The 23,660-nt window shown below is 47.3% G+C and overlaps 4 protein-coding genes across 4 annotated transcripts; 3 read left to right on the forward strand and 1 right to left on the reverse strand.

Moving 5' to 3' along the window:
- The first annotated feature begins 8,784 nt into the window (after nt 1–8,784).
- Nucleotides 8,785–9,488, forward strand: LOC4330051 (defensin-like protein CAL1). The gene is made up of 2 exons (XM_015768577.3): nt 8,785–8,935; nt 9,036–9,488. The coding sequence occupies exons 1-2, from the start codon at nt 8,872–8,874 to the stop codon at nt 9,212–9,214; spliced, it is 243 nt and encodes an 80-aa protein (XP_015624063.1). The 5' UTR covers nt 8,785–8,871; the 3' UTR covers nt 9,215–9,488.
- A 522-nt stretch (nt 9,489–10,010) lies between these two features.
- On the forward strand, nt 10,011–11,614 carry LOC4330053 (F-box protein At5g07610). Its single transcript, XM_015769323.3, has one exon. The coding sequence runs from the start codon at nt 10,305–10,307 to the stop codon at nt 11,514–11,516; it is 1,212 nt and encodes a 403-aa protein (XP_015624809.1). The 5' UTR covers nt 10,011–10,304; the 3' UTR covers nt 11,517–11,614.
- Nucleotides 11,615–13,951: 2,337 nt separating this feature from the next.
- Nucleotides 13,952–16,601, forward strand: LOC112937888 (F-box protein At5g07610). Its single transcript, XM_026023053.2, has one exon. The coding sequence runs from the start codon at nt 14,045–14,047 to the stop codon at nt 15,251–15,253; it is 1,209 nt and encodes a 402-aa protein (XP_025878838.1). The 5' UTR covers nt 13,952–14,044; the 3' UTR covers nt 15,254–16,601.
- A 1,165-nt stretch (nt 16,602–17,766) lies between these two features.
- Nucleotides 17,767–22,064, reverse strand: LOC9266251 (gibberellin 2-beta-dioxygenase 6-like). Its single transcript, XM_015768690.3, has 3 exons — nt 21,423–22,064; nt 19,614–19,944; nt 17,767–18,291 (listed from the first exon to the last, which is right to left on the reverse strand). The coding sequence occupies exons 1-3, from the start codon at nt 21,938–21,940 to the stop codon at nt 18,061–18,063; spliced, it is 1,080 nt and encodes a 359-aa protein (XP_015624176.1). The 5' UTR covers nt 21,941–22,064; the 3' UTR covers nt 17,767–18,060.
- Between the last annotated feature and the right edge of the window lie 1,596 nt (nt 22,065–23,660).

Raw genomic sequence — 23,660 nt, forward strand, 5'->3', positions numbered from 1 at the left:
GAAGGGTGGACTTCAACACTAGAATTTTGCACGTCGTTCCACTAAAAACAAAATTAGGTTGGGGGAAACTCCTACTGGGGGTAGTAAAATTATGGATCGTGGAGGGTTGGATGTGTGATAAACGCTGCGTGTAAATAAATGGTTTCTTAGTAATTATGAAAAAAAAACTTGCACGCTCAATATCGTGATTTTCCAAATGCTCTGTGTCGTACATGCAATGAAACCATCAAATTGTTCCATTGTTAGGCTACGAGACTAACGAAGTTACTCCCCCTCCCCTATTTTTATGTATATAACGTTATTAACATACCCTTCTGTCCTAAAAAAATATCTAATCATATTTTTATGTAGTTAAAGTTTGCTCTTTTTTTTTTTACATAGTATATGTTTAACCACCGGTCTTATACGAGTGGAGTTGTAGGTCCACTAAGCACAACTATGAGTTTCTCATATTTAGGAAGGGACTCGGATCGACACGCGGTTATAAAATGGATCCACTTTAGTTCGACTGCGTCCACTCTCTAGTGTATCTAAACTGCGTCCACTCTCTAGTGTATCTCCTTTTAGTAGAAGAAAAATGTTTACCCAGAGGTTTTAGGGGGCAGTCATATATACCCTGTGTTAGCAATTTACTTCCTCCGTTTCATATTATAAGACTTTCTAGCATGGCTCACATCTATCTATCTATTATATTATTAAAACAGCTTTGAAAGGAGGCACCACGTTCGCTGTGGGGCTAGAAATTCCCATATTAATCGGAGAAAAAGAAAAAGGAGAGTTCAAGTAGAAGTACAATTTAAAAATAGCTGAAATTCGGAATTAAAAATAAGCAATATTGAAAGAAGTTTCCATATAAGAACCCAATACGAGATTAATCAAAATTCGAAATAAAAAAATTAGAAAAGGAAAGGAGAGTCCAAGTAGAAATACAATTTAAAAATATCTGAAATTCGAAATTAAAAATAAGCAATATTGAAAAAAAAATCCAATACGAGATTAATTAAAAATTAGAATAAAAATAAAATAATATCTAAAACTAGAAAAATTAAAAGAAGTTCAAATAGGAATACAATTTTGAAACAACTGAAATTGAAAATAAAAAATAAAAACATTAAAATAACACAATACGATATTAACTAAAATTTTTTAAAAAAATTCTGAAATTAGAAAATTGAAAATAAAAAATAAAAAAATTAAAATAACACAATACGATATTAACTAAAATTTTTAGAAAAAATTCTAAAATTAGAAAATTGAAAATAAAAAATAAAAACATTAAAATAACACAATACGATATTAACTAAATTTTTTTAAAAAAATTCTGAAATTAGAAAAAGAAAAATAAGATATCAATTAGGAATACAATTTATAAATAACTAAAATTTGTGATAAAAATAAAGATTATTGAAAGAAAAGACCATCTGAAACACATGACGAGATAAATTAAGTAACATGCCTATAAAAAAGTAGAGTAGTGGCAGTTGATACGAGATATAAAAATTGTTAATAAAATACCAAATAGAATTCTAATTACGATTAAAATGAGAGACGTCAAGCAGGCCGTGAAGCAAACAAGTAAGGCGATTGCCGGGACTTCTAGAAAGTAAAAAAAACATTGATAATCATATTCAATTTTTAAAATCTCAATGATAATAAAAAGGAGAAGCAGCGGGTGAGGTATATAAGAGTATAGTTACAAAGCCGCCGACGGTTGACAGGACTTCTAGAAAATAAAAAATGAATTCCAACGGCAGTTATGTTCGATTTTTAGAATCACAATGACAATAAAGAGTTGGCGGTGGACGGGCTGTAGAGGGGCATAGTGGCATCGTTTGATGGGACTTCTAAAAATTATAAAAAAATGAAACTACAAGTCCAATTTTTAAAGGTTTTGAACTTCTAAAAAGTAAAAAAACCCAATGATAATCATGTTCGATTTTAAAATCTCAATGTCAATAAAGAAGGGAGGCAGCAGGCGAGCCATAGAGGAGTACAATAGCAAAGCCGCTGACGGTTTGGCGGGACTTCTAGAAAGTAAAAAATGAACCCAAACGATAATTATGTTCGATTTTAAAAATCTCAATGACAACAAAGAGAAGAGACAGTGGACGGGCCATAGAGTAGTATAATGGCAATGTTTGATGGGACATCTAGAAATTATAAAAATGAAACCCAACATGACAATAAACTCTAAAAACTATAAAATCCAATTTTTAAAGGTTCTAAGAAGAATGAATGAAAATAGTGGTAGATTGAGCAAGCAAATAAAGAAGAAGATGACATAAAGGGTAGCAACTGGTGTGACTTTTAAAAACTATATAATTAGAAACACGACGATGATAAGGTTTGGTCTTTTAAAGTCTTAAGACAATGAAATAGTTAGATAGCTATTTAATAAATTTTAAGTAAAATCATACTTAAAAAATATATGATTTTGTTTGGGTGCTAGCCGCGCAATTGCGCGGACCACCTAGCTAGTTATATTATTAAAGGAATAGAAAACGGAGCCTCCATGTTCACTCTCATGGCCTAGAAATTCTCACATTAATCGGAGAAAAAGAAAACGCAGAGTCCATATAGAAATACAATTTAGAAATAGCTGAAATTCGGAATTAAAAAAATAAAGAATATTAGAAGAGGAGACTAGAGTCCATATAGAAATAAAATTTAGAAATAGTTGAAATTCGGAATTAAAAAATAAGAAATATTAGAAGAGGAGACTAGAGTCCATATAGAAATACAATTAGGAAATAACTGAAATTCGGAATTAAAAATAAGGAATATTAGAAGTAGAGTATATAGTCCATATAGAAATACAATTAGGAAATAACTGAAATTCGGAATTAAAAATAAGGAATATAAGAAGTAAAGTATAGATTCCATATAGAAATACAATTAGGAAATAATAGAAATTTGGAATTAAAAATAAGGAATGTTAGAAGTAGAATATAGAGTCTATATAGAAATACACTTAAGAAAAAAATAGAAATTCGGAATTAAAAAATAAGGAATATTAGAAAGTATAATATAGAGTCCATATAGAAATTTAAAACTAACTAAAATTTGGAATAAACATAATAAAATTAAAAGTAGAGTTTAGAGTCTGTATAAAAATAAAATTTACAAATAACTAAAATTCGAAATTAAGAAAAACATGGAAAGAAGATTTTAAGGTCAATATAGGAATACAATTTAGAAGTAACTGAAATTCGAAATTAAAAATTAAAGAATATTAAAAGATGAGTTTAGAGTCCATATAAAAATACAATTAGAAATAATAAAAATTCAGAAATAAAAATAAATAATATTGGAAGAAGAGCATAGAGTCTATATAGAAATACAATTTAAAGAAAATTTGGAAATAAAAAAATAAATATTAAAAGACGAGTTTAGAGTCCATATAGGAATATATATAATTTACAAATAACTAAAATTTGATACTAAAAATAATTAATAACTAACACATATATTAAATATAATATGAACATTACACATTAGTAGTTTTGTAAAGTTATTGCAAAATTTAAAATTATGTTGTCATTTTAATATATTTGAAAAATATAATGAGAAAACATATATGCTATTATATGAGAAAAAAATATAATGATGTTAGCCGCGCAATCTGCGCGGGCCACCATGCTAGTATATATATATATATATATATATATATATATATATATATATATATATATATATATATATATATATATATATATATTCATTAACATATATATATGAATATGGATAATGTTATGAAGTTTTATAACATGAAACGGAGGAAGTATGTTTTAGTGCGTATCTCTTCGGTCTCTTTTGCAAAAGGTTAACATATCCGCGCGATCGATTAACAATCATAGCGCAAGGTTAGCCTGTCAGCTAAACTAATCGAAGTCGCGGAACCTGATTCCCGTACGTGGCTGGGTACTAGCTAGCCGAAATGGTGCGCCTTATCTCGCTGTAAACACACAACAGCACACTGGCCACTAACAGCCATCTTCCAATTAAACCCTGTGGTCTACCACCACACCGATCGATTCGATCCTCTTCCGACCGGAGATAATGCTAGTTTTCTCACGTTAGTGGCCACCAAAGCCTCCGGTTCCCCCCAATCAGATTTTCCGCGCACCCTGACATCACCCCCACCGTGCCCACGATCACGCAGCCGCCCGCCACCACTCGCGCGCTCGCTCGCTCGCTCGCTCGTGCGCCCTGATCGATTCGATCAGATGCAGATAGCGTCAGCGAGTGAACGCGCGGGGAAAAGATATAAAAAAAAGGCAAGGCAAAACCGCGCGAGCGCGACGTGTGCCACGCCACGAGCGACGGCCACCGCCACCACCGCGCGGACCCGCCATTTCGCGGAGGATTTCGTTGTGCTCGGCTCGGCTCGGCTCGGCCGCTTTATCTCCTTGTCACGACCTAACCAACCGGGGGGTCGCGGTCGCGGCTCGTCAGAGCACCACCACACCACATCTAACACAACGTTGAACGAAAATCGCGCGGCGCGTGGGAGGCGCAAGAGTTGTGGCCGATCAGCGATTTTTTTCGAGTTGTGGCCGATCTGATTTGCCGTTGCGTGACTCCACCATACAGTGGACTCCGGTTCGTCCGTGCCTTTTGGTGGAACGTTAATTAGCGAGGTGGACTGGCTGGCGCGCGGTGCGATTTGGGTTGACCTTTCCTGTTCTTTTCCGAATGTGTGTGTGCATCGAATCTTCGGTTAATTAGTCGTGTGCCAGTGTGCGTGCAGAATATGGTACCGCATTAATCGTCTATTTTTATATTGTGGGTGGTTTGGTAATATATTTGCTAAACTGTTAGCTTGGTGCTCCATGTGTATATATAGCAGCTATTGCAAAGGCGGCCTTCATCGATGACCTTAGGTTATGAATGTAAGTGCCACAAGTATAAAAGAGGGTGAACATATTTGTTGGTGATTAACCTGACTGTAAAGTAGTGGTACTACCAAGTCCTCCATGTCAAAGAAAAGGGCACATACACTAGCTAGCCTTCTGGATGATCTCAATTCTCAAGCGGCAGAGGAAATAAGCCAACTTAAAAGTTAAAAAGGGCAGACCAACATGACAACTTGCATATACTCTAGCTAACAAAAAGGCCATCTATTTGCATAGTTGAATTATACTAGCACTACAAATTTCATCAGTGGTGGTAAAAGAGGCCGGCAACACTAGGAAAGAAATAGGACTTTGGTGGTGTTAACTCGTCAAGGAGTATAAAGAACGCATATTCGAACGCGTGAAAAACCCAAAGAAGAAAAAGCTCGACAAAGGATTAGTGGGGGCACGTATTATGGTCAGTAAATTGCAGCTACCTCGATCGATTGGTCGGTTTCCATAATCAAATGACGCTTTTATAATTTTCTACATATTTTGAAGAAAGGCCCTTTCAAATAATGAGAAACTCACTATATCATATTCACCCCTTTGTTTCCAGCGTTCTTAGCTTAGATGGTTCGGCACTTTGCCAGTAAATACATGGTAAACTGTTCGCTCACTTTCACCGCAAACTTTGAGCTTTTGAAGTGCCAGGTGACACGGACAGCAAAAGGATAGCATAAGCTCGATGCCTTTATACTCTATGAAATATGTACGATCGCAATTTATCTAGGCGCTGCTTTTGCATTTCTGCAAATGTTTTTAAAAACTTATCTAAGATAGGCCGTCCCTTTCTTAATCTTTCCATATTTTCTTTCGGAATAAGTTCACTTTGGGTCCCTCTATTTGTCACTCAGTCCGATTTTCGTCCCTCGACCGCAAAACCGGGTACGACCCGTCCCCCAACTTACGAAAACCGGGCAAACGAGGTCCCTCAGCGGTTTTGAAGGCGGTTTTGGATGACGTGGCATCTACGTGGCTTGTTTGACTAGGTCTCCGTCCCACGTGGAATTGACGTAGCGCTTACGTGGCAATTTTCAACCCGAAAAATAAATAAACCTCGCGGGACCCACATGTCAGTTTCACATAGAAATTATAAAAAAGGTGGGGCCCACGTGGGCCCCACATGTCATTCTCTCCCCCCCTTTCCTCCACCGCCCTGTTCCACCGCATCCTCGCAGCCCGCGCCCGCCGGCACTCACCGACGAGGCGACGACATGACCCCAGCCACTGCCGCAGCCCGGCGACCGGCGGCACCACCCACCTCCCTAACCCGCCGTGGCCGCTCGGGGTAAGACGGTTCCCTTGTTGCTGCTCCCGCCGTCCTCCGCCACTCCCGCTCCCGCCGTGACGACGCAAGAGTGGACCACGCCCGGCCGGGCGTAGGTCGACGGTGGCGACCAGCTGTGGAGCGGAGCAAAGGCCGGTGACGAGCGCCGTCCTCGGTGCCCCAGCGAACAGCATGAGGCGAGGCCCCATCGACCAGGCTCGGAGGGGATCCGGCCACCCGGCAACGGCTTGGAGTAGAGGATAGAGGAGATCCAGCGACCGGCAACGGCGTAGGCGGAGGAGCTCGGGGGTCGGCAAGTGGAGAGACGGGCGGCGGCGAGGGGCCCATCCCCCGGCGGATGGGGACGTCCTGTGGCCACGGAGCCCGGCGGATGTCGACGCCCCATCGGTGGAGGAAGTCGGCCGGCTGCAGTAGCCACCGCACCAGCGGCTCCGCTTGCCTTGGCAGCGCTACCGCGGACAACGACGCCGCGGCCGCTCCCCCCGCCGCCGGGTCGACGCTCCTCTGCGCGCTCGCCGACGCTCTGTGGGCTCAACGGCTGCGGCAGCTAGAGCCACCTCCCGCCGCCCCTTCCTCTCCCGCCGGCCGCCGCACGCCGAGCGCCGCTGCCTCTCCACCGCGAGAGAGGAGAGGGGAGAGAGAGAGTTGAAGAGAGGGAGATACGTGTGGGGCCCATGTGGGCCCCACTATATTTATTATCTGACTTGTGGGCCCATGTGGGCCCCGCTATTTTAAAATTATTTTTTGTGTGCATCTGACAGGTGGTCCCATGTTTTTTTATTAATTTTTCAAGATATAATGCCACGTAAGCGCCACGTCAATGCCACGTAGGACGGAGAACTAGTCAAACAAGCCACGTAGGCGCCACGTCAGCCAAAACCGCCCTCAAAACTGTCGAGGGACCTCGTTTGCCCGGTTTTCATAAGTTGAGGGACGGGTTGTACCCGGTTTTGCGTTTAAGGGACGAAAATCAGACTAGGCGACAAATAGAGGGACCCTAAGTGAACTTATTCCTTTTCTTTCGAGACGATGTCCTCTTGCCCATTTTCAACGATATGGGCTCTTGCCTCTTGGTTGTCGCTCTTGACAACCGTGAAGATGCAGCAGTGTCCAGGCCCGGTAGAACACAACACATATCGGCCTCAATTTTAAGACTCGGAGATAAATTGAGGAGTCTAAAGTAAACTTTTCTGTGTGAGACTGACATGTTGGTCCCACGGGTTTTATTATTTTTTCCGGATCGAATTGCACGTAAGCATCACGTCAATGCCACGTCAGATGAAAACCGAGTCAAATTAGCCACATAGGCACCACGTCAGCCAAAACCGTCCTCAAAACCGCCGAGGGACCTAATCTGCACCGGTTTTGATAGTTGAGGGACCTATTGTGTCTGGTTTTCCGGATGAGGGATGAAAATCGGATTTGTTGACAAGTTAAGGGATCTCAGATGAACTTATTCCGGCAGCAGATGGGCATTGAGATTTGAGACAAAAGCCTATGGGCCGTGTGTTGCTGTTCGCCTTGTATACTCGAATGGACGAAACGCGTCGGCACACTGGGGATTTGATGTGCAGTAGCGGACAGTGTTGTGCACGGAACACGAGCACGTTCAGTTTGGATTAAGATCCATAACTTAAATCTGGTAATTTTAGAATCAAACAAGATATAGAATACCAGTGGCTGAAAGTCATGTGACTTAAGTTACATAGTATAATAATTCGTTTAGTTTTACTACTTCACCGTCTCTTTTTCTTCCTCAGCGCACAAAATCCCACGTCGGGAGCATGGTTTGCAGGTTATCACACCTTCTCAATTTCTAAAATCACGATTATTTTTACGGTAACCGTATGGATTTCAGGTAAACAAACGGTTACCGCGATAACTGTTTTAAGTTGAATGACGACAACCCCATCCACAACGGGTTAGATGAAACTTTGATATGGAGTGCGATCGATCGATCTGCCACCCCAAACGTGGCCAAGATGACGGTCCACGCGTGGCGCACGCCTGCTTGTCGATCGGTCAGGCTCAGGGCGCTCAGCTCGTGGCCCAATCTCGTCACGAGCGCTCCTGCTGCTCTCCTCCGACCTCCGATCCGCGGCTTGCCAGCCACCAGTTTGGAATCAGCCGTACCCTGAATGCTCTCGATAGGACGGGCCCCGGCCTGACCGGCTAGCTCAGCATTTCAGCGAGCATGTTGCGCGTGCGAGCCCCCCCTTCCCCTGTTTCTTGAGCAATGTTGCAACAACCCGATAAAGTCCACAATTTGCCATCAGCGGTAAGCGTGGCCCGTGAAAGATAAAAGGAGTAGCACTATGCTGCCCACTTCGAGCTCGAGGTACACGTCAGATTGGCAGAGCCGGAGTGGCCGCTGCCCATTGGGCCGGTGGCGTTTTGTACTGTTGCTCCAGTAGAATCTCGAATTGTTAGAATTTCTTTTTTTTGGTCCACAATGCATTAGGGGCGGTGAGCTACCAGCTTAGCAACATGTGAATCACTCTATAGTTTTGGATCATCGCAGCTTAAACATTAATTTGTTCTCGTCTTTATTATCTGGGTTGCCCTATATAAACCCCTCCCGTCCATCCGTTGCCCATCAACCAAGAGCTAGCACAGCACCGGTGGCAGTAGCAAAGTAGCAGCCTCATCACTCATCAGTGAGCGCAGTTCGAGTCGCCGGTACAGATGGCTCCGTCTCGTCGCATGGTCGCGTCCGCCTTCCTCCTCCTGGCCATCCTCGTCGCCACAGGTACGTGCTCCTCGTCGAGCACTACATTGGCTGCGTTAAGCAATTTTTTGCATGCACGGATGCAGTGCAATGTGTGATGGTTGTGTGGTTGTGTGTGCAGAGATGGGGACGACCAAGGTGGCGGAGGCGAGGCACTGCCTGTCGCAGAGCCACAGGTTCAAGGGCATGTGCGTGAGCAGCAACAACTGCGCCAACGTGTGCAGGACGGAGAGCTTCCCCGACGGCGAGTGCAAGTCGCACGGCCTCGAGCGCAAGTGCTTCTGCAAGAAGGTCTGCTAGTGCATGCTAGCCCCGCTGTCTCTGCAGTCGCATTGCTCGTCGGCTGTGTATCTGCAGAGATTGTAGTCGCGTGTTCTCCTTTGTCTGTTGTTCATGACGAGCTTCTGTTCTTGGCTTACAGGCTAGTTGAGTTGCTTTCGATTATCCTTGCTTAGAATAAGTAATAAGTACGCGCTGGATACATGCTCCAGCTTAGTTAGTTGTTGGGTATTTGCAAGCTGCTGTCATGTAAGGTTCCACATTTCAGCATTAATGAATTGGCATACGTGATGAATCTGTGTGCTTACGATCGTTTCATCAGTTAATCGGCGTGTTCCTTTCACCATTGGTCCAAAATGAGTTTATCAGGCTTTAGCTTGAAGAGTTGTTCAGCCGTTGTCAGCGGAGACGTCTCCGACAACACCGAGATCTTCGAGGATGGTGGACGTCACCCGTTTCTTGCATACCACCTAAATAATTATGAAAAAATTCTAAAAAAAAATCACAAGATAGGTTAATATGTAATATATCACTTCACAAACATACAAGTTAAAATTCGACTTCTATAAGTTGTAACAAAAATAACAAATCAAACTCTAACTAGTATACGTATATTCACAGTCAGATTTGTTATTTTTGTTACAACTTGTACAAGTCGAATTTGAACTTGCATGTTTGTGAAGTGATATATTACATATTAACCTAGAAGTCCACCCGTTTCTTGCATGCCACCTACATGATTATGAAAAAATTCCAAAAAAAATCACAAGATAGGTTAATATGTAATATATCACTTCACAATTTTTTAAGGATTTAAAGTTCTTCTTCACATAAATTCGCTACTTTGCATATTTTATTTCACCACAAATAAAAACAAGGACGCTGTCAGGTGATTCCACGTGAGAGCGAGCTCCGATCTAAGTTATCGATATCAGCAAGGAATTTTGCGAGCCGGCCAGCCGGATAAGAACAACATCCTCTAATAAAAAAAATGTTCCTCTTAATCACATATACAAAGTGCTTTGATTAAAGAACAACATCCTCTTCATCTCTTTTCGGGTCCCTCTTGAGTTCTTAATTGGGCTTCTTGCAGCCCTGTGTCAACTCTCAAATGGCAGGGGAGGCGATATTATTCTCCGACGATATCATCGCCAACATCCTCGCCTGGCTTCCTCCAAAGAATGCCGCTCGTATGCGGCTCGTCTGCAAGCAATGGCATGCCGTGACATCGGAGCACCATTTCATGCACACAAACTTCTCGAGGAGCAGAGACGGCCACTCCGTTGCCGGCTTCTTCCTCAGCAACGAGCTCCACAAGAAGTTCAGCTACAATCCTCTACGCGACAGTAGCGCCACGCATCCCGCTGCTCCCGACCTCTCGTTCGTCCCGGAGAGCGGCTCCACCGTCCCGCGCAAGATCAACGTCACCAGCTCGTGCAACGGGCTGCTCCTCTGCCGCCGGCCGATGGATAGCAGCGTCGCCTCCGGGGCGCGCTGGTGCTGCTACTACGTCTGCAACCCGGCCACCAAGAGGTTCGTCGAGATACCCACGCCGCCGGACGGCCGCGGGCGCCACCTGAACCTGGCTTACGACCCGTCCAGGTCGCCGGTGTACAAGGTCGTCGCGCTGGGGCTCGCCGGCGTCCACGTGTACTCCTCCCAGGCTCGGTCATGGAGGGCGGCGCTCCGTTACGAGCGCGGCAGCAACCCGTTCGCGGGGATCCACCACTCCCGGGGCGTGCACTGGAACGGCTCGCTGGTGTGGGTGACATCGCGCTCGCGCTCCCTGCTCCGCTTCGCCGTCGACGACGGGGAAGGAGAGCTGAGCAGCCTGCCGATGCCGCCGGCGAGGCATCTGCAGCCGGAGAATCGCTGGATCTGCGGTTACCTCGGGGTCGGGGAGTCAGCTGGTGCCGGCCGGGGCCACCTCCGGATGATCGGCTACACGGAGGAGGAGAAGCTCGCCGCCCGCTTCGACGTGGTGGGGATGGCGGGAGACTGCCGCGAGTGGCGCGTGCTGTACCGCGTCGACCTCACGCGCATGAAGGAGTTGTACCCGGATATACAGCGGAAAACGCGGAAGCACCACCTGATCTGGCCGCGCCGCGCTAGGCTAGTCGACTGCCTGGATCTCTGGCCGCTGCACGTCGCCGAGCACGGTAGCTTGCTGCTCTTCGGAATTCCGGGCAAGATCATGGCTTACGGCATGGAGGACCAGGCGATTTCGGTGGTCTGGGAAGATGCCGCGCCGCCACAACCTCGGTTCTTCCGCTACGCTTGGTTCGACTTTTATCCGTACACCGCAGGCTTGTTTGCCGTGTAACAAGTTCAGTTTTGTTTGAGAAGAAAAGGGCCGTTTTTGGGCTCTTTGTTTGGTGGATATCAGGATGGCAGGATATACGTGACAAATACTTACAACTAGGCGCTAAATGCTGTATTTTGCGTCAAAAACACTTGCGTACTTTCGATGGCAATGATCTTCGCCGGAGGTTGCCGGAGCTCCGCCGGCACCCACTTGAACCGCTCCATTGTAGAGCACGGCTTCATTGCCCTTATGGGCTTATGGCATATGGTCTTCTTGCGCAAATGAAGAAGACGACAGGTCGCGTCTACGGTGGGCTCGGTGTGGTTGGGCTCCTCTATTGTAAATGTTTGGCCCATTGCATAGTGTGGGTAGATATTTTTGGGCCGAAATTTTAAGCTGAGAAAGGAATAAGTCGACTCCCTCAATTACACGTACAATCTCATTCATACCCCTTAACCAAAATACCAGATATTTTGAACCCTCTACATGGAAATCGGTGCAAAATGACTCCCTAATGGTTATAAAGGTAGTTTTCGCTGATCATGGCGTCGACTTGTTAAATTAAAGTTGTCTTCAAGTCTCATGTGACGTTACAATAACAACGATAATAAAAATAATGCGTGGGACGAATGGGGCAGGGACCGTTCCTCCCCTTTCTCCTCTCTCTCTACTAACTCTCTCGTGGCTTGCACGACAGCGACACCGACGAGCTAGAGCGGGGAGGGTGGTCAGTGGCTTTGGCAGATATGGGCGTGGCCTAAGGCAAAGCCATCTCTCACCGAGGAGGCTGAGTGGCAGTGATGGCTGAGAAGAGGGCTCCCTGATGGGGCTCCACCCAGTGAGTTTGCGCAGCAACCCCATCCCTTCATTGTGCTCCGTGAACTTGTGTGGCGGCTGATGCCGCCAGAGTCACATGCAGTGCGAATGCGAGCTAGTCGATCTTTCTATGCCCGAAGTAATGATGTCGTGCCCGAGGCGGAGTGGTGGCCTCGAGGCTCAGCGATGGTGCCCTTCGAGACGGAGCGGCAGCCTTGAGGCGTAACGAGGGACGCGGCCTCAACGCGGATCTATGGCTCGTCGTCAATGAGGCGCAGTGGCGGCACGGCTTGAGGCGGAGCGACGGCGGCGCGGCCTCGAGGGAAGGGGGCTCGTCAAAGCCCCTGAGCCGATCGCAATCTCCTCCGCGCATATCTCGCCGCAATCCCCTCTGTCCGTCCTTCGCTGCTCGTCACCCGACGTATCTCTTCACCGCAATCCCCTCCGAGTTCACCTTGTACAACATCAGCCACACTAGCACCACAAAATACCCGAACGTTTTGCTTCGAAGCCCCGCCATCCAGTACACCACCACTGTGAACTCCACGGTCAGCGCCAGTTGGAACGGAAGGAACACCACCGTGGATGATGTCATGCTGTATATGCCCAACGATATCTCCTTGGCCAGGATCTCCTGTTCCTGCATGAAGATGGGTAACGCTTCCATGGTTGATGACAGCAGGAAGGTGAAGAGGCCGACGGGCTCCGCCACCTTCTCACGCGGGAGCTGGCTGGCTGCTGCTTCACCTGCTCGGAAGTGGCGCCAGAGCGCATCCACAGAGTTGATGGAGAACTTGCGGAGGCGAGAGAGCAGCGGAGGGTGTCGACGGTGCCTTGGTGGAGGACACAACCATTGTCGTGCTAGGTGCATCGTGTCGGGAAATGAGAAAAGGAGGAGAGAATGTGACACTGACACGTGGGACCTGTATGATGACGTAGCCGGTTAGAGCGGGTCAACGTGCCACGTCAGAAAAAAAAAAAACCACTCTCAAATCCGTTGAGGGAGTCAAATTACACTGATTTCAATAATTGGAGAGTTAGGATATCTGGTATTGTGGTTACAGGATATGAATTAGATTGGACATATATATATATATATATATATATATATGAGGGAACCAAAGTCAACTTATCCGCTGAGAAAGCTACTCACGTCCCAATTCCGAATCAGCTTGTACTTTTGCCGTGTTCCCTTCTTGAAATCGCAAGGATTTTCATCCCCATCGGTCACCTCACAAGTTGGGAACTGGAAACGCCATGGTCGCAGGCTCCCTCGGCGCGCGAGCAGCGCAGTTGCACTCGGTGAATTGTCTCTATCACACAATTCACAAGCTGGATGTCTCGCGTACAGAATAATGTACTCCAAGGCGAAGTGAGTAATTAGGCCAAACGGTAAGACTTGTTCAGTGTTCACTCATCGCAGTGTTGGCCAAAATAGCTCAGCTGTGTGGCACTCTGATTTATCCGGCGACGTGGTAACCAAGAATTGCCAACTCCAAATAGGAAGTATCGTGATCGCTAGGGAAGAGCCCACCTCGACCGGCTCGACGGTCCCGATCGACTATCTCAATTTACCCTTGTTCGTGACTAGAGGAGATGACCTCGTAGGCTCGTACGTTTACACTTTTGGATTGACCTGAACAGAGACAATATGGAGTACCCCAGTATATAGTATGTAGCTTCAACCAAGCGCATCCCTGATCCCTCTTCTCGTACCAATTCTGCTCCAAATGGTAAGGAAGATGACATTCCCCGATGAGATCATAGCCAACATCCTGACACGGCTACCGCCCAAGGAGCTCGTCCGCGCGCGAGTCGTGTGCAAGCAATGGCACGCCTTGACGTCGGAACACCTCTTCATGCACACAAACCTCCTGCGCACCAACGCCGGTCACCCCGTCATCGCCGGCTTCTTCCTCAACGACGAGATCCACGAGACGTTCAGCTACAACCCCCTCCTCCGAGGCTATTCCAGCCCCGACCTCTCGTTCATCCCGACCACCGCCGACACGGCTAACTCCGAGACCTACGTCACCAGCTCCTGCCACGGGCTTCTCCTCTGCCGCCGCCGTCGACGCATCGACGGCGAGCTTGGCGTGTACAGAGCACGGCACTACGTCTGCAACCCGGAAACCATGGAATTCTTCGAGGTTGACGTCCCGGCCGGCGCCGGTGGCGCCGGCCAATATCTGAACCTCGCCTACGACCCGTTGAAGTCGCGGCACCAGTACAGGATCGTCGCGCGCGGGCACGACGGCATCCGCGTCTACTCCTCCCGGACACGTTCTTGGCGCACGGCGGTCCGGTACGACGGCCGCTGCCGCCGCAGCCCGTTCGCGGGGCTCCGCCACCCGCGTGGCGTCTTCTGGAACGGCTCGCTGGTGTGGGCGATGCTGTCGCCTCGCCTCCTCCGCTTCGCCATCGACAGCGGGGAGCTGAGCGAGATGCCGCTGCCGCCGAGGCTGCGGTCCGAGGGCTGGTTCCACGCCGGGTGGGTGTACGCCTACGTCGGCGAGTCCGGCGGCCGGCTGCAGGTGATCGGGTACACCGACGAGGAGAGGCGGGCCGCCTGCTTCGACGTGCTGGAGATGCGCGACGACGAGGAGGGGGAGTGGACGGTGCTGTACCGCGTCGACCTGACGCGGGTTAAGGAGCTCTACGACCCCGGCGACGACGACGGCGCGCGCGTGGCGAGGGTGACGCTGGAGCACTTCTCGTGGGGAGGCGCGCCGCTGCACGTCGTGCGGGGGCCCGGGGAGGCGGGGCGGCACGGCGTGCTGTTCTTCAGCGTGCCCGGGAAGATCGCGTGCTACGACGCCGAGAGCCGGGCGGTCTCGGTGGTCTGGCAGGACACGGCGACGACGTCGTCGCCGAAACACTTACTGTCTTACACGTGGTTCAACTTTTATGCCTACACTCCGAGCTTTCTTCGTTTATAGGATACCAATTACCAAGCGTCCGTTTTACGAGTCGAAATTATATACAGATACAGATCCTGTACAGATCAACAAAAGTCAGCCTCTACACGGTTGATCTCACAACTCGCGGGGCGGTAGTCAGTTTTTTTTCTCCTTTTTTTATCGTTGATCGGCGTCTTGTTGGAGGAACCGGAGCACCTCCTCGGGCGGCGCGGCGCGCCACACCCGCGGGCGCACCGCCTTGTGTCCGAGCCTGGCGAAGCCGTGCGCCACCTTGTTCCCGCTGCGGTACACGTGTGACACGGCCATGTCATCGATCAGCGGGAGCAGCGCGGCGATCTCCCTGCACTGTCTCAGGTCCTCCTCCGACCGCACGTTGGCGCGGTCGCACACCACGTCGACCACCGTCTTGGAGTCGCCCTCCGCCCAGACGCGCCGCCACCCGTTCCGCACCACCAGCTCGAGGCCGCGCCTGAGCGCCGCGAGCTCCGCGACGGAGCTCGTCGCTCTGCCGATCCGCTCCGCGTAGCCGAGCACGAATGCGCCCTCGTGGTCGCGGTACACGCCGCCGATGCTCGCGATCTTGGTCGCGTGCTTAGACGACCCATCGAAGTTGAGCTTTATCCACCCGGCTTCCGGCTTTCTCCATGTCCTCGCGGATGAAGATGAGTCGGCCTGTATGTTCCGCCGCTGCCCTCCGCCGCCGCCGCCGGCAAGGCTACATGCCAATACAGGGCAGGGCAGCCGTAGCATGCCAAGACCAGGGCGGTGCATGCGAAGCATATCCACTCACTGAAAAATGCGCGACTTTTACGTTTATTTCGCGTCACACTACTTAGATGTATAATTTGAGAGGAACTAGGTGATGGGAATTGGACAAGCAAAAAACTGTCGATTTGAATAGGTTTTATAATTAAGAGCGAGATGGAGCTACGCGAATGCCATTGATTCAGCACGCAATCTGCCAAGAAAGGCGAGGTATTTGTGCCTGCCTTCTTCCCATGAATTGCCCAAGGAGAAGCAACCGTTCGTTGCTTGCTGCTTCAAATTAGTGAACGCTTTGCTGTAAAAAGATAGTGAAAATAGCGAATGCTTCTGCTTTAGGGCTCCTAGAGCTGGCGTGGTTGAAGCTGGCGTGAAGATAGTGAAAATAGCGAATGCTCCATGATCTCCATGCTTGTGGCGTGGTTGAATCTCGTTGCCTCGTGTTGACTGTTTGTGAATATTCGGCGGATAAAATAAGGATAACTGCCATGTGAAATTTCCGTTTCTATTTGATAGAATTTTTCCCATGGCTATGTTTAGCACGTTGGACTATTTGAGATGGCCTGCTAAATGTATTGGAAACCCCTACTGCAGAATTCACCATGGGTCTCATTCAAGCTGTGTTTATGATTCGTACGCAAAAACTCAAGCGACGTTATTTCATCGCCAATTCCAATGGTGTTTATTCGATGGACATTTTGCTAGGAAAAAAATACACCGAAGGTCCCCTAACCTGTCATAGAATTACAAAATCGTCCCCAACCGTAAAACCGGATACAACGCATCCTCTAACTTACATAACCAGTGCAAACTAGATCTTTCGGCGGTTTTGACCGACGTGACAGCTGACTTAGCGTGGGACCCACGTGGGTCCCACATGTCAGCCTCTACTTCCCCTCATCTCTCCACCTCTCTTCCTCTCTCCTCCCCTTTCCACGGGTGACGAGTACGGTGGGTGCGGAAGAGCTGGGCGGCGCCGGCGGTGGGGAGGAACTGGGCGGTGCCGGCGGGGAGGAGCTGCTCTAGCTGCATCTGGCCGAGCCTCACCGCCGGTCATCTCCCTTCGCTGCTCGTCGTTGTGCTGCCCCTTGGTGAGTTCCTCGCGCGCGGGCCAACGGGCGGCGGGGGAGGAGCTGCGCGCGCTGGCCACCATTGTCGTCATCGTCCGCCACCGCGCCGCCGACCGTCGGACCTCCTCCTCCCCCCCTGCTGGGCGGCCTACCCAGGGAGATGAGAGAGAGAGAGAAAGAGAGGAAGGGAGAGGAGGGGAAGGAGAGGCTGACATGGAAAGGGGAGGAGAGAGGAAGAGAGGTGGGGAAGTAGAGGCTGACATGTGGGACCCATGTGGGTCCCACGCTGAGTCAGTTGCCATGTCGGTCAAAACCGGAATCAAAACCGTTGAGGGACTTAGTTTGCACTGGCTTTGTAAGTTAGGGGATGCGTGGTATCCCGTTTTGCGGTTGGGAGACGATTTTGTAATTCGATGACAAGTTGAGGGACCTACGGTGTACTTTTTCCTTTTGCTAGTACTAGTTTAGTGAGACGAACAGTGCAGGCTGTACAAGGGGCCCACTGCGACATTTGCTGAAAGACCTCAGGCCCTATAAAGTTTCAAGATTTGAGCATTTGTGTCAGGCCCATCCCGTGCTTGAGGCCATAGCAATCCGGGCCGCAAGCCTGAGATGACCCTTGGAATGCTCTTCTATAGACTATAGTGCAAAGCTATGTATAAAATGCAAGTACATCAAATTTCTTACAAATCTAAAGAAATACTAGTTATTCATCAACATACATACAGCACGTTTAAGAAACATCATAATTCAAACCAAAGGACAAGGGATCGAAGGCCGTACATAAACTGTACATGGATCCCTTATCTTATTTCCTACGTACATATATACCGGCAATCTCCTACCAGTACTTGTACACCGTCAAACTAAGCTACAATAAACTAATTAATTAATTAATTAATGTACTGCACTCTTAGTCATTAATAATTGTACATTTACTGATGATACACAGAACGGAACTGAAACTGGCCGGCCACTGAATTTGTGTGCGCCTCATACGAGGAAATTACTGAGGCCAGTCTTCTTCCCCGTCTTCTTGACGTCTTCCTGCACCCTTCGCCTGTACTCCCCGAAGGTGAACGCCTTGTAAGGGGAAGGCTCCCTGCACGTGCCGATGGGCGAGTCGTACGACGGGCAGAGGAAGTAGGCGACGGAGTATCTCTCCGTCGTCGCGTTCGTCATCACCCTGTGCTCCACGCTCTTGTACCTGTTGTTGCTCCACGCCTTCAAAATAGAAGTAGAGTCGGAAAAACGTCAGGAATTGAATTGAACCGCCCTAATTTGGTTCAACGTGGTAGAGTATAAGTTTAGTACGGCCTCGCATACACTGTCCACTGATGCTTAATTTAATGATTCACATTTGTATGTTTCATGAAAAAAAATATATAGATTTTTTTTTTAAAAAATAAGTTTACAATGGTTAATACTTAGTAATTAATCATGCTTTAATCATCCACTACATTTTCGTGCTGTAATAAGCTTAAGCTTATCACATTCAAATGGTGCCTAAACTGTTATAATTTGGTCCTCCCAAGATGTAAGTATATGCTTTAGATTTATGTACTATTTTCTGACTAACGTAGATATTTTCTTAGAACGTGTTGTTGGGCATAGGCATAGATTGAGAGATTTCTTTTAGACTCTAGTTATAGCACGATATAGTAGTACAATAGTAGTAGTACTATGTTATCGTGACCGATCAAGTTCCCTAGCAAAAGTCGCAAATGTACCATGTGAGTGTAACTGACAAGTCGATCTTTCCATTCTACTAGCCCTTTTGCACGATGTTTTTCTGTCCCTTGATCATAGCGGAATCCGCAGCCTTTTTTTTTTTTCGCTAGCGGCGGTACAGCGATACACGCAGGCAAGGCTGCTGATAGATAGGCACGACATGCCCACAAGCACAAGTACGCAAAGCGTGACGCTGCAACGTCCGCCTTTTGGAGAGCCGGAGGCCCGGAATATGTTCACGGAATCTGTACTTTTTCACGCAGACAGACAAACCACCTACCATAGGCAGATGCAGGCTTTGACTCTACAGGTTGGAAAGCATTGCCGGCCGCAGCCAGCCAGCCAGCCAGCCGGCCGGCCAGCCACGAGAGCCTGTATTGTACTCGCCTTGTCCAAAATAATTATGCACATTTTTTTCTCCTCTCCCGTGCAAAGCTTCGTAGAATATGGAGTAGTTGTTGATTGGGTATATAGCACTATATATAGCACGAGTGGTATGCATGATTAGGTGTAACAGCAAGTTTTATAGTAGGGATGATTGTCACCCTTAATATTATCCACATCATCAACTAATTAATTATTAGGAGGTAAAATATACTACACATTATCTCTAATATACTAGCTCCAATACAAGAAAACTATTTGTTTCATGCACTTTTCATCCAATCAGCGCCATATTTTTCTCTTTATGAGGGGGTGACTCATCCTCTTTTTCTCTTTTGTTTTCTCTCTTCCATCTTAGTACCATTATGCATATATGGTATTTAGGGATTTGTGTTGAGATGTTTATACAACGTTGGAGTTAATGGGTGTACCTGAAAAAGGTCTCCGATGTTGACGATGAGGGCGCCGGGGATGGGCTTGACGGCGACCCAGCGGGAGCCCTTCATGAGCTGCAGGCCGCCGACGTGGTCCTGGCAGAGCACGGTGAGGAAGTCGCTGTCGGTGTGCGGGACCAGGCCGAAGGCGTCGTCCGGTGGGAAGGGGCACGGCGGGTAGCGGTTCAGCCGGAGGAAGCACGTCGCGTCGTCGCACCCCTCCGGGAATCGCTCGCCGGCGGCGTGGCCCAGGAGGCTCTCCGCCAGCACGCGCGCCAGCGCCCTGGCCAGCCTCGACATCGCGTCCGCCACCTCCCGCGTCACGTCCCTGCGCCGCCCCCACACGGCAACTAGATGGTGTTAGTTGCGAAATCAGTGTACTGTGTTGTTTTGCCGACCTGAAACCCTCTCTATTCTAATATATGTTAGGTCCTGGAATATTTCTTTTGTTGGATCAAGGTAAACATAAAAAAAGGTGGATTAACGGTGGTAACAAATGGTTTTATATTTCATATGTACACATGTTTCCCCTCCGTACTGTACAAATTGTTTACCCATAACTAAAGAGCTCCTGAAAAGCGGACCGTATTTTTGTGTTGTTGACTTTTGATAACTTCCTACAACTAAAGTACCAGTTTAATTAGAGTGTACCACGTGTTTCAATTTGTAAGGATTAAATCATAGTGATCATAAATAATCAAATGTTACATATAGGTGAGTATGTTTTTAATACAAAACTAATGTTTTTTAATCTTTAGACGTACGATAAAGAGATAAACTCGTCGACTCATGGGTGGGTAAGTGCGTTGTATATATATGGATACGGTGCTAGTGGTGCGTGCACGCATATTTTTACGTAATTGAAGAAAAATAAAGTGTAACTCATGCTGTCTCTTAAAAAGGTAAGTGTTCATGGTACTTGGATGACCATTTTGCATCCCGCTTTTTAAAAAAGAGAAAAAAACTAAGCAGAAGCACAGCTTTATTATCTTTTTTTACATCATTAGATGCGAATTAGAGAGAACCCCAGCAGCTCTCGAACTACGTACTTCATGATCAAGACACATCATTCGAAAGAGTGATTTTGCTAGGCGAGCTTATTATTAACCACACCGTAATTAAAGTGATATTTCCTTTTCACCCGGTTCTTATTCCGCCGCACTAATTAATCCACCATGTCGCAATCATATAACCCGATGTACGTCCCGATCGATCGAATAAATTCATTTAGTTACGCGAGACCAAAGAACACTTTTCATCATTATTCTTATGTACTTTGCAAATACCGGTCAGCTTAATTAGCGCTATAGATAGAACATGGAAGAATCTGAATCACGCGTGCACTACACACGTCGAAGTGTCGACTGACTGACTGACTGACGAGCGAGCTAACTAGCACGTGTAATTCCTCCGTAATATAAAAAAAATAAAATTTTAATTCTAGATATATACTCTCTTCGTCCATGTAAATTTTTAATTTTAGATATATACTCTCTCCGTCGATGTAAAGAAAGTCGTTTAAAATAATGTTTAAGTCAAACTTTGAGAATATAAATTATGAATAACTCAAGTTGTTGAGTTTGAAAATGTAAAATTATATGAATAGATTTGTCTTGAAAAATACTTGAATTAAAATATACAGACATCATTTTTCAATAAATAACTTTTATAGAAATAAGAAATCAAAATTGTGTTTTAGAGACCGTGTCGCTTGTTTAAAACGACTTTCTTTACGAATACGGAGGGAGTAGCTATAAGTTTATTTTTTATAGCATGATGGTGTATACACGTGGAGTATGTACGTACCTGAGGGAGGTGAGGTCGCCGTAGTTGCAGGATTTGCCGGAGATGCCGGCGAGCGGGAGGTGGAAGGCCTCCGACCAGGAGAGCTGGCGGAGCGAGGTGGCGGTCGGGGTGCCCCAGCGGTAGGAGTCGTTGAGGAGGCCGGCGCTGGACTTGGCCTCGAACGGGAGGCGGAACAGCCGCGCCTGCTCCCGGCGCATCGCCTCCAGGAGCTCCTGCGCGACGCCGTGGTTCACCACCTGGAAGAACCCCCACTCCGCGGCCGCCGCCGCGATGGCCGCCGCGCAGGCCGCCCTCTCCTCGGCTTGATGCTGCTGCCCCACGGCGGCGGCGGCGGCGGCGCCGGTCGGCGCCGTCAGGCAACCGACGTCGATCATCGGGAGCTCGCACTCCGACACGGGCTGCGGCGTCGTGGTCACCTTCGTGCACGCGTCGTCGTCGTCGTCCCCGCCGAGGCGGAGCAGCGTGTAGTAGCTGTCCGCCAGCGGCGGGTCGGCCGCGCAATCCGCGATGGCCGGCATGGCTGCCTGGGACGTTGTTACTACCGATCGAGCTAGCACACACAGCTTAGCTATAAGCTAGCTGTAGTGTGTTTGGTTGAGCGCGAGCTTGGGGGTGGATGCGAGGAGGAGCAAGGCAAGCTAGGCTTATATAGAGAGCTCGCGGGAGTTGGCCGGTGGTATCCCGTTGGCGAGGCGACCTCGAGGGGGCTTGGTTGGTTGGTTGGTTGCGGGTTGCATGTACGGCTAGCGCGCGGGGGCGGCAAAAGGCGACACTTGGAGGCGGCCGGGGAGACGCGTGAGCACAGTGTGTGGGGGTGTGTGGTCCGTGTTTTGGCCCGGGCCGGCGCGCGCGACGAGCCGGGCGATGGCGCTGTCACCGGCCGTGCGCGCCGCGATGCAGTGTGCAGCCACTAAAAATCTTCTTATTAGTTGTTTTTCGTTGTGTGATCTGCAGTTGAGTTGAGCAGCGCGTGTACAGTGCGGGGGGGCGTGCGTATATGCAACAGTGAGGTTTCTCGAAGTGTGTATGTGCATCATTGTTTAATGTTTACTCGATCTATCGCCCCCACGGGGGCAGAGTGTCGATCAGAGCCGAGCTCAGCCTACCTAGGCCCCGTTTAGTTTTCAAAATTTTTTCCTAAAAATATCACATCGAATCTTTGGACACATGCATGAAGCATTATATATAGATAAATGAAAAAACTAATTACACAGTTTGGGAGGAAATCGCGAGACGAATCTTTTGAGTCTAATTAGTCCATGATTAGCTATAAGTGCTACAGTAACCCACATGTGCTAATGACGGGTTAATTAGGCTCAAAAGATTCGTCTCGCGGTTTCCAGGCGAGTTATGAAATTAGTTTTTTCATTCGTGTCCGAAAACCCCTTCCGACATCCAGTTAAACGTCCGATGTAACACCCAAAATTTTTTATTTCCTCAACTAAACACACCTCTAGCATATGCTTGTTGATCGACAGACTCAACTACTCAGATGTCGTCAGCCCATGTTTAGATCACACGTAAAAACTTTTCACCCGTCACATCAAATGTTAGACACATGCATAGATATAGAAAATAACTAATTACATAGGTTACATAGATTGCGTATAAATTACGAGACGAATCTTTTAAGCCTTTTTCTCCATGATTTGACAATGTGGTGCTACAGTAAATATTTGCTAATGACGAATTAATTAGGCTTAATAAATTCGTCTCATAGTTTACAGACGAAATATGTAATTTGTTTTGTTATTAGTTTACGTTTAATACTTCAAATGTGTGTCCGTATAATTCAAAATTTTTACACCTAAACAACTAAACACGCCGAAACCTAGCTAGTAGTCATGACAATGAGACCACAATGAACCAAGGTACTCCCCCGTCCTATAATATAACAACATAATATAGAATGGGACATATTTTAGTACTACGAATCCGAACATACCCTTATCTAAATTCACAGTAATAGCATGTGTCCCATACTATACTATGTTGCTTTTATTATAGGGACTGTTCACTTTGATGTCATTTTCAACCTTACCAAATTTTGGTAAGTTACCAAAAAAATAGCTATATTTAGTTTGCTGCCAAATTTTGGTAACTATATAAGAAAACCTGCTAAAATTTTGGTAAGTTGTCAAAATTTTGGCATAGTGTAAGGTTTTTTTTTTCATCAAAGTGAACAGGCCCATAGAATAGAGGTAGTAATTAGTGTTGATATTGTTTTTTTCCTTATAA

This window comes from Oryza sativa, chromosome 2, assembly GCF_034140825.1.
Source record: "Oryza sativa Japonica Group chromosome 2, ASM3414082v1".
Classification (NCBI taxonomy): Eukaryota; Viridiplantae; Streptophyta; class Magnoliopsida; order Poales; family Poaceae; genus Oryza; species Oryza sativa.